General features: G+C 27.3%; 1 protein-coding gene across 1 annotated transcript; it reads right to left on the reverse strand.

Annotated features, from left to right (window-relative positions):
* Positions 1–5474: 5474 nt before the first annotated feature.
* On the reverse strand, positions 5475–7175 carry LOC107457003 (uncharacterized). The gene is made up of 3 exons (XM_016075020.3): positions 6109–7175; positions 5659–5977; positions 5475–5576 (listed from the first exon to the last, which is right to left on the reverse strand). The coding sequence occupies exons 1-2, from the start codon at positions 6620–6622 to the stop codon at positions 5667–5669; spliced, it is 825 nt and encodes a 274-aa protein (XP_015930506.2). The 5' UTR covers positions 6623–7175; the 3' UTR covers positions 5475–5576; positions 5659–5666.
* Positions 7176–11725: the final 4550 nt, after the last annotated feature.

The raw sequence follows: 11725 nt of genomic DNA on the forward strand, positions 1-11725 counted from the left end.
AGGAGGAAAAAAAGATAAATAAAAATAATATTCGTAAACTGAAAATTCATAACTTAATTTTAAATCTCAACTAACTAACGCTTTTTAAATTAGGGAAACGTGTTATTTATCGAAATATTAATTATTAATCAATATATTAACTCGACAAAAATAGATTACACTAAGACGATTAACAGCAATGATTGTTTGATGATGCAAATAAAAGGAAAAAGGCGCTCTTTTCCTTTTGAACCAATCAGAATATCCGAAATTCTGCTTTAGGCGGGATACTGGCCAAAGAAGCATGTGATATATTTCTTCCAATTAACGCTTAGGAGTGGATGACGAAAGCTTTTCGCGGGGAACAAGGGGGATTATCATATCGACGGGGAAAGGATAAAAGTTGATGTAGTGTATATCCATGAAAATCCATATTTTAGAATGAATTTAAATGCAAAGATAAATTATAATATTTAAATGGAATAAGAAAAGAAGAAAAAAATTCGAACAAAATACTCTTAACTGGTTTCGTAAATGCAAATAAGTTTAAAATTTTATTGCCCTCTCACCCTAAACCTTCATAATAAAATTTGTTTGAAGATCAATTTTTTTTCTTCTTCATGAAATAATAGTTTTTGTGTACCACAAGTTCAAAAAATATATTATAGGAATTAAAATAATCAATAAACTTGAATGTTTCAAGGCGTCGAGATTTCTTGAAGTAATTGTTAATATTTATGTGAGAACTATAAATAGGGTGAGAGTAAAATCTAAATTAAATTTGATCCCTAAAATTTTTTTCTAACGTTTAAATAAGTAGATATAATATATATATATATATATAGATATATATATANGAAGCCCAAAAAGCATTTTTTTTTTACATTGCTGGACATAATAAATATAAATAAATAACTGAATAAAACAAAAAACTTCGCTGTCAATAGTTGGAAACATATCAAGCAATTTGAGTATTAATAAATTATTTATACTTAAACAATTTTTTAATTTAAAAGGTAAAAAAGTTTTTTTTTGCCCCATCTATTTAATATCTGTTTCTAAAGATCAGAATTCCCTTTTATTTTACTTTAAAATTGTACAAATGATGTATTTAATGCTTTCATGTGATATGCAGCAGTTTTAAGTAGCACTTTAAAATATCTAAAAAAGGACAGAAATTGTGAGTTCAAAAAAAAAATTAACTAATACTTTTGAATAAGAATTTAAATAACTACACACGTTTAATTTACTATCACATTCTATATAGCATTATTTAGAGTAGACAATTGCGTGTGGGTGTGATGATGGCGTAATAAAAGAGGCACACAAAAAAGTTAAAATCCTCAATATTATATTTTTAAACTCCTCGAAAGTGTAGTAAAAGAGGTATACAAATTAACTGTCGCAAACAAATTAATATTAAGTAAGAACGAAACAAAAATGATATCGAAATATGCTGAATCACTAATGAGATCGTGATGAAAGACATCGAAACCTATTTGATTGTAATGGTATAACTAGAAGGTGTTTCTAATATTCTGAAATCTATTATACTTTAATTTTTTTTTTCTGTCACAAACTTTATCAGTAATTAAAAATAATAAATTCGTTAGATTTCAATATAGGTTGTTTTTTCGTTGATTAAATGTTAAACATTAACAGATATTTGTCTTTTAAAACATTTAATTCTATAATAAGCTAATTATTCTACAATTGTAATTATCTAAAACTAATTGCTAATTGATATAAGGCTTTAGTGTGTTCCATTGATATGTCGAATGCTCGTTTTGGCTGGATACCCGGGACTGTTGCTCTTTCACATCCTAGCCACTATACACCATCAAGAGCAGAGCTGATACTTTAAACTCGTATGACATTTATTCTCTCTGATATTTAATAGACCCTTTAATATATCCTTAAAAATGTAAGCCAAAAATTTACATAAATAATGACAATTGTTTTCTTGCACAAAAATTTAACAAATGTACTTAAAATAATTAAAAAGAATTGAATAAATAATGAAGAAATATTTTCAATATAAACATCAATTAAATAATATCAAATTACAAAATGGTCTTTTTATTTTTACAAACAGTATTAATGTAACGGCCCTCACCTGCTCCAGGGGCTGCTGAATTGGGTTCAAAATGACAAGGCTACGGAGTAGAATATTAGTAGTGGTAAACTCGAAATTGGGTCGACTGTTCAACGACTGTTATAAAATAAGCTAATAAATGTGGCCGGGATAGCCTGGTTGATAGGGCGTTGGACTCGTGCTCGTGAGAATGGGAGTTTGAATTCAGCCGGCAGAAGAATACCCATGTATAAAATCGTGACTGGTGCATGTTTAATTTGTCGGGGTCACAAAGTCATCCAAGTTCTCTTAACAAAGAAATACCTCTGGGTACTAATCTAGCAGTTCTCTCATCTTCTGGATTGTTTTCAAAATTACAAGACCACGGAGTTGAATCTTAGTAGTGGTAACTCGAAATTGGGTCGGTTGTTTATAAAAAAAAATAAAACTAATATTCAAATTGTATTTTCTTGTTTTCTTTCTAACTCTTTGCATATTTTCTACGCACTTTCAAAATTTCATGTTTCTAAGTCTTATAGATTTTGTAACGTAAAAAAAAAAAAAAACAATTGAGAAAAAAATTCGCGAAAAAATCATTAAAAATTGCAAATAAAATATATTCAAAATGAATCTAAAAAAAAACTCTGTTAAATATATAGTGGCCCAGCACGCCAAATTTTCACTCTGTGCTTAAAATGTGTTTCTTTTGTAACTTTTTTCCCTCGTTCAAAAAATATGTGTAATAAAAGAAAGGTTCTACATAATAGTCTCATCTCAATTAATATATTTAACAATAAACTAATATTAGCAAATTTTTTAATAATATAATGTTAATACTCAATAATAAAAAATAATGATAGTTTACTTTAGGTGTATAGAAATGGAATTGAACTTATAAGGGCCCATCATTTTCAGTAGCTTAGGGCCTCACCAAGCTTAAATCCGGCCCTGCACAGATCATTTATAATTGTTTATTGATCATAAAACTTAGTTTATTTAATCAAAATGCTATACTATGCATTAAATACTATTAAAAAGTAAAGTTTCGCGAAAATTGAGAATTTAAGATTGAATATTGCACTCCCCTTTTAATCGAATAACCCGCTTGATTGTATAGTTTTGGCTGGAATTCATACTCATATTCCATTTAAAAAATATAAATAACTGACTGTTTAAATAATAATAACACACTGATTAAATTATCTGTGTTTATAGGTTTAATTGTGCTTTCCATTACAATTATTTACTTTGTTAGAATTATTCCCAACTGTATTTATACTACTGACTTATAAATAAGTTTTCATTTTTTAAGAAGGTATATTATTAAATTTTTTAATTTATTTTAAATTCTAAAATCATTTTTTAAATAAAGTTTCTTTTTTTAAAAAATGTATCTTTAAATACTCTTGTTCTAATAATTTTCAGTTTAAATTATGGAAAAAAAGCTGCCAAATGATTAGGTTTGAAAAAAAAAATTCGTGTAAATTTAAAAAAATTTTGTTTACTTTTTTTTTTTAAATAGTTTATGCTCAGAAATTGTCTTGTTGCATGACTTTAATTATTTTTTTATCAACTATGAATTACTGACTTGTTTTAATAATGTGTTATAACTGCTTTTTGATAACCCATCGACTGATTCAAGAAAGGAATGCTTAATTTTACTCGCTTGCTAAGCAACCAATTTTAGACTATTAAAACAATTGAAGTAATGTTCTGTGATTTCTCGGAGAGTTTTAATTAATCACAGTTAATAGAAAATACCTCGAAGTTCTTAGGCAATAGACAATTTTTAAGCTGACTTTTTTATCTGGCATTATTTGGAATTTTTATGTTGTTTTTGCTTTATAATATACCAGTATTTCACACTAAAATTAAATTTACATAACTTATTATAACTATATACAAAATTTTAGGAATAATCATTTTCAGCAGTTTTAATCCAGTCTTCTGAGCAAGAAAGTTTGAAGAAACAGAAAAAAAAGGTAAAAAAAAAGGAAAGAAAAAAAATCCTTAATGTAAATTGTATAGTAATTCTAATGCACATTATTATCGCAAAAACATTAAATATTATCTAATCATCGCATTGTATCGGGGAATATAATTTATTTATGATTTCATTAATGAGACGATGTGACAGTGCGTCGGGGGAATTTTTCTTTAAAATTTTCTTAAGAATGTGGTGACAACGCGAAATAATAGAATGCTTCGTAAGCCTCTCATCCTCATCACGAAATGCAGTCATGACGCTACACATGGTAGGTTTGTTTCATCATCCATTTACATCTCTAAGAAATGGTAATAGAATTTTTTATTGATTTCGTCTTCAGATATAGAAGATGAACAGTTATATTTTTTCGTAAAATTTAGTTTCAATGCATATAATTTTTATTCCCATTTTAAACTGAAGTCTAAAAACTTATGGATTGAAAATTCTAAAATTGTCGTCTGCTATTAGAATTGGAAAGTAGAATAAAACAGTCACGGTCATTGTTATGGCTGAAACTTTAAAATATGAATATCATTGCGTATAAGAAAGTGTTTTTACTTAACCTGGTTTGAAACCACTGAAATATAGTCTGATAGGTAATAAATTTTCAAAATATTTTTAAGAATATGGCGAAATAATAGAGTGATTGTCAAACCTCTATTTGCTTTTATTTTTCTTAACAAGATTTTTTTCTTAGCTAGCAGGTAAGTTTTCCTCTAATCAAAACTTGCCAATAATTTAAAAAGAAACTTTAATTTAAACGAAAAAACTTTAATTAAATTGAAGCACTTTTCTATTTCTTATTGGAATGCTTTAAAATAGGAATGTCTTTCATATATAAATTTCCTAATGTATGTTCATTTTTGTTTAGATTAAGGGATTATCTGATTTCTCCCTCGCATCATAGAATTTTATTTTCATTATTATTTATTTATTATTAGTTTGAAGGAAAATTACATTTCAGTAAATTTCCTAATTTTGTTCGAAATGTTATGAATTCTAAAAAACATATTGTCAAAGATGTAACATTATCGTGAATAAATTTTGCAATCTAAGATTGAAATTTATTTTTATCACCTTTATTTCTCTGATTTTTTACTCTAATTTAACTAACGTCTTAAAATTTCCAATTTTTTCCCAAAAAGATTGTTTCATTTGAAATATTAAGAATTTTAATATCTGATATGGTTGAACATTTTAAAATACCAATAAAAGAGGCTTGTGTAAAAAGAATTCTAAATTTTTACATTTTGGTGAGGCGTCAGTAACATGTTACAGTCAGAAAGGTTTAGATAAATTAAAATTTTGTGTTCAAAAGCTATATAAATCAAACAGATAAGCAAATTTGTATTTGACTGTAACATGCTTCCAGCGCAAGGGACGAGGACCCCCCTCACCTGTTGCGCCAAAAAAGTTTTTTTTTTTGTGTGAAGTGGCGTCTGCCCCACCACTAACACACTTTTTTTTCTTTTTTTTTTCTTTTTCTTTACTTACCTCCTTTCTGATTGCCTCTTCTGCTAATTCCCTGTAAATAAGCTGAAAGTAATAATTTAAACCATGTTAAATTTACATGAAATCTAGAGCAAAAAAACATGGTAAGGTTAATCCTAATAATTACATCAAATATCACCAATCAGCTTCTGTCCACGTTGCATCTTCAGGGTCATCTACAAATGGAACATCGTCGTCATCACTGAGTTCGATGACTTTAGGCTTTTTGGGTTTAGGCATAAGTGCTTCAATCCCTTCGGATTCAGGTGTGGGAACTTCCATCTCCAGGAGTTTCAATCCATCGACGCGGTGTCCGTCCTTATACCCCGGGTAGACAAGGGCGATGTCTCGCAGGAATCTGTCTATTTTTTCGCCTAAAGTTTCGACCTCGTCGAGCCTTATCCTTCGGTAAAAATGTAGGGCCATGTATTGTCGCAGTAATTTGTCTGTAAAATTAAAAAAAAAAAAAAAAAAAAAAAAAAAAAAAAAAAAAAAAAAACAAGAACTTTGAGTTGTAAATAATATAATTACCTGCTGCAATCTTAATGAATCTTACCCTGAATGAATGAAATCTTACCCTCTCCACCTAATTGATGGTAATTGTGGGAGGCTATCACTTCAGCTACTTCTCTTAAATAACTAAAATAATCGACTACAGTTGTGGTCGACACGGTCGTAGTTGGTTTTCTAGTTGGACCTCCTAACCTTTGCCCTTGCGTCGATCGTCTAAATAAAGTTAGATGCTCTAAAACTGAAGTTATTCGTTCTTTACAAACGAATTCGATAATTATAATGAAAACGTCTTCGATTGGTATCCGACATCCTTCGAAGAAAGTGTTATCCGTTGGGCTGACTTTGCCATTACATGGATCCACTTTTCTTCCGCGTTTAGTACATTGGAAACAATATCCAATTTTGCTTCTCGAGTCTTTAACAACTCGAGTTGAACAGCCGCATTTGGGACAAAGAGGTTTATCCTCAGGTTTTATAATTAGGCAGTAAAACTGCAAAATCTCTATTAATAAAGCGAAATCGCTTAAAATCGAGCCAAAACCGCTGTAGCGGTTGAAATTAACAAGTGCTGGATGCATGACGATTTAGCTATAAAACTAAACTAATGTAACCGAAATCTCAGGGCAGAATGTGAAAAATCTCAGGGCAGAGCTCAAGAGTTATTTGGTGATAAATTACGTGATGTCCAATTGAAAACGCTCCTTTACTTTTTACCCAATGAAATTCGAGTTCTAGAAAGGGACGAAGAAGGGGGAGTGTTAAAGGGTCCTATGATTGCACAGAATTTCCGCATTGGTTTGTATTATTACCCATTTTATTAAAATAAAAAGTTAAAATTTTAATATGAGATCTAAAAATAATTCTAAAAAATTTTGCAGATCTAATGCATCACCACATACTTTGACAAAGATTCTAGCACGGAATCAGGCTTTTTTAATATTTCATAATCATTCACATTTAACACTTTCAATTTTAATACATTTATCTTGAAAAATAATTTAAATGACTATACGGCAAAATTGTTTGGTATCAAAGCATGCAGTAATTTTCTTTTTGTAGTCTGAAATCGATATGTTCTACATCTTAAATATTTTAAGTTTAATAAATTCTCAACCTACTCAGTTTTTCAAAAATATTAAACTGATTCTCTTTAGGTATGTTAGCATAATGAAAATGGGCTATTTATTATTACTTTAAAAACTTTGTTTTCAATAACAAGGAAAATTTAAATAACAGTAACATTTCAGCAAATTTTTCTACTATTGATCGATTAATTAAGAAACTACAAAAATGTTTTTGTCATTACCCCATACACCGAGCTAACAAAAATTATGCGATCTTCTGTAAAAAATTCTTTGTTGAACTTTTGAGTAAGGAGTTAAAAAGTAGTAAAAATATGAAGCTTAGTAATATAAATGACAATATCATCATTAATTTCCTTTTTAGCTTCATGTAAGAAATTAAATATTATATTTTGAGATCTAATTTTTAATATTGCAATATATTTTATACTTAATTATTAGTCCTAAATTAGTATTAGATCCACATGTGAATGTGGGTCTAATACTTACCTAACCTAACCTTGCACTATTTTCTCTAACTACTTAAATTATTAACACTTCACTAATAATCAACCTATTTTAGAATTTATTTCACAAAATAAGATTAATTCTATTGCGCCTTTTGATTTCCAGAATCTTTCAAATAGGATTCCCCTTTCTAAACTAAAAGATGTTCTTTTGAGTTACTACTACAATTTTAAAAATAGCTCTAATTGCGATTTAGATTATTGGAAAATTTTAATTAGTTTTTGTCTTTTTTAATAATTATCTTCACAGTGGAAAAAATATTTTTGTTCAATTTAATGAAGTACTACAACTATCTAATTTTTCAACTCTCTTAGCTAACTTATTTTTACACTATTAAGAAAAAATTATACTCTTAATATTAAATTTGATTTTAGAATCATTGATGATTTAATTATCTTCAATTTTCAAGATTATACAATTATGTTAAATGATATTTTCCCCGAGGAAATAATCTTACTTCGTAATTATTATGATAACATTAATTTTAATTATTTTTATTTTGGTACTATAACTACTTTGTTGAACAGATTTTTATTTTAATATAAATAAACTAATTACTTTGAATTCTTATGTTTCTATAAACATCTATTTCAAAACCATTTTCAATCAAATGAATGAAATTAAGAGAAAATTTAGGAATGTATGTTCATTTATCCAAAAAACAAGTAGACAAACTTCTTCAAAATTTGATAAAAAAAAAAAAAAAAGCAATGGATACCCAACTGAAGTAATCAAATTCTATATAAAATCATTGAGTTACTTGAATGTTATTGTAAATAAATTTACTAAAAATGTTCTTTGTAAATTTATATAATTTTTACCATGTGCAAATCCGTTTCGGGCAAATCCGTGGCTAAAATTATGTGCAAAACAAGCAATTTATGTTTCTTTCTCTCTCTCTTTTCTATTTCATTTTATATTTTTTAATGTAATTTGTCTCAACCATGTAATTTCTCTCAACCTTATTAGTATAAAATTTAAGTTATCCAATATATTTTTACGTTGCGCACATCCAAATTCGGCGCACTCCTAGGTGACTAACAAATCAAATGAACTTCACATATCGCGATTCGTAATTACGCGTTTTAAAAATCATACGTTTTGATTCTTATCGCAATTTAAATGTCACATAGCGTAATTCGTATTTACGGGATCTTAAAATTGCAACATCGCATTAACATTAATGAGACTTAAAAATCATCCATCTCGATTCGTATTCACGAGATTTAAAATCACATCGCGATTCATATTCACGCGTTTTAAAAATCATACGTTGTGAGACTTCTCGCAATTTAAAAACCACACATCTCGGTTCGTATACACCACTCTATGGTATACACGCGATTCGAAAACCACGCATCGTGTTTTTTATTTACGAAATTTAAAAATCACATATAACAATTCATATTTTCAGCAATTTAAATATAACACATCGCTATTTCATAGCTGCCAAAATAGACAGGTAAAAAATCCAGTAGATTCAGCGAAAATAAATTTCATGATAATTGTTACCTAAGTTACTAAAAATTATACACATGGGAATATTAGAGATTTTTATACTTACCAGTCAGTCATGATTTTCATGTCAGTCATGATATTTTTAAGTCATGATTGGCATAAAATATGCTTGAAATGTTGTGCATTATGTTTACTCGTAATTTTGAATAGTGATAGGCATTTAATTCATAAAAAAAAGGAGAAAATAATTAAGATTTTTTAACTTATTTAAAAAGGGAATAAAAATAAACATTTTAGAACAAAAAGGAAAAACGTTTTAAAATGATTTCTGTAAAAGAGGCTCGCTATATTCAGAGTTTGAAAAAACCCGGGGATTTTTGAAAAAACCCAACCCTCCTGGGTTTTATTGAAAAAACCTGGGGAAAATTGGGTTTTATTTGAAAAAACACGGGGAAAATTGGGTTTTTTCATTTAGTGCTCATAAATTTTACTGTGAAAATATTTTTATTTATTAAATAGTGTTGTTATAAGTAAACACTAAAATTTCATCTGACTTTTACCTTTAATAAAATTAAACTGGAATAATATTTAATGGTCTTCCATGTTTTTATATTGCGATTAATAGAAAGTGAAATTAAAATTATGTATAATTATAAAGAGTATTAGTTGCTTGTCCCTTTTTCAAATATTTAGATAAATATATGCATTTTTTGATGCATTATAACATAGTTTCAAAAAACAAATTGATCTTAAAATTATAAAAAAGCATAGATAAAAAGTTATAGCTTATTTTTTTTACAATCAGAAAATAAAACTTTAAATTTGTTTCTTGTTGTTTAATGTATCACTTAATAAAAAAATTTTTTGTTTGCTTTCAATATTTTTAAACATGATTAAAAGAAACAAAATAAATTGTATTAAAATGAAATCTTGAAAATAATATTTAAACTTTCTCCAAATAGTTAAAAATTGTCAGCAGATGTTAAGAGTTAACTTAAAAAAAAGTTCAATTTTTTTCTTTATTATTATTATCATACAACACATTCAAAGTGTCTACATTTCTCTCTATACACTTTTACGAGTTTTGTAGCTTTATCTATTCCTAATCAATTTCGAAGTTTACTCTGCACCAAACCGAAAGTTGAAAAGTTTCTTTTGATAGAGACAGAGGATGCTGGTGCTGAGTGCAAAGAAAAAAGAATTGACAGAAATTTTGTGGAAGCTAGGAATTTTATTTATTTACTTATTTTTTTTTTCTTTTTTAATAATTTTCTAATTCTAATTTTATTAATTTTCCACTATTTTTTAATGAAAACTGTTGAATAATCATTGATTTTGGAACATATGGATATTACCTATTCAGGATCGGAAATTTTGAATGCCATAACACGTGGCAGAAATTCTGGATGATGCTTAGAAAGACAGTTTTCTGCTAATTGGTCTTGTTCATCATTTAAAAATTGTCCCCTTGTTTCGGGATCCAGGATGCATAAGCTAATAAATGATGTGGCTGAACTGCCTGATTGAATTTTTTTACAAAATGTTTATGGGGTTCTAATTCATTACACGATAGTAAGCTAATTCATATTTCAACAGCTTCTGAAATTGAAATGTTTTCTGATTGAAGCTTTTTTAAAGCTTCAAAAACAATTGATATCTTTTTTTTCCCAATTGATAGTTTATTGGTAAAGCGCAACATTATTTAATATTTTTGACATATTATTATTAGATTCATTTTGATGTTCAAGAACAATCTCTTCATATTTATGGTAATTATTATCATAAGTTTTTACCCGCTCACAATATGAATTTCACCTAGTATCGTTTAGTCATCAAGCAGTTTTTTTCATTTGCCCATCCATGTGCTTGATGCACATTTCTAATATATTTGTTAACTTAAACCATGTGTTCAATGATAGTATTAGGAGATGCTTCTTTTTGAACCAAATTAAAAAAAAAAAAAACCCCAAGTGGGTTTTTTCAAAGTGGGCCCACTTGGGGAACCCTGGTTATATGTATTTTATATTAAGTTTAAATAACGCATTATCACTACCTATTTGAATCTTCTTTATTGTTAAGTGCATTACATTTCATAATTTTTTAAAATAGGAATTATAAAATATAAATGCAGTAATATAAAAGGAACAAGTTTATTAATCTTTTTGTTTTCACACACATTTATTTACTATATTTATTAAACATATGGATATTACCTATTATAAAATTATAATCTGTAAATATTTATAATCAGTAAAAACTACAATTTCATCTGACTTAAGTTAAATAAAAAACTGAAATAAACATTTAATGGTCTTACATGTTTTTACAATAAGATTAATAGAAAGTGAAATTGAAACTACTTATAGTTATAAAGAGTATCAGTTACTTGTCCCATTTGTTTTCAAATTATTAACTCTAGGAAAATGATTTCATTTTTAGATAATTTTAAAAAGCTCTCTTATTAAAAGTTTAGCTTTTTTTTAAGAGCTTTTTTTTTATGAAATAATAATAATAACCTGTTTATTAATATATAAAGCATGCAACTATATTTGAAACATTGATCTTTTCAGACTATATTATTTAAATTTTTATTTGATTTAATATTATTAAAATATTACTTTTTGAAAAAACCCA

This window comes from Parasteatoda tepidariorum, chromosome 4, assembly GCF_043381705.1.
Source record: "Parasteatoda tepidariorum isolate YZ-2023 chromosome 4, CAS_Ptep_4.0, whole genome shotgun sequence".
NCBI lineage: Eukaryota > Metazoa > Arthropoda > Arachnida > Araneae > Theridiidae > Parasteatoda > Parasteatoda tepidariorum.

Excerpts from the sequence above, each read along its gene's own strand:
- LOC107457003 (XM_016075020.3), bottom strand. The coding sequence starts at position 6,622 with ATGCATCCAGCACTTGTTAATTTCAACCGCTACAGCGGTTTTGGCTCG. Across the intron at positions 5,978-6,108 it reads CCATCAATTAGGTGGAGAGG|ACAAATTACTGCGACAATAC; the intron begins GTAAGATTTCAT and ends TTAATTTTACAG.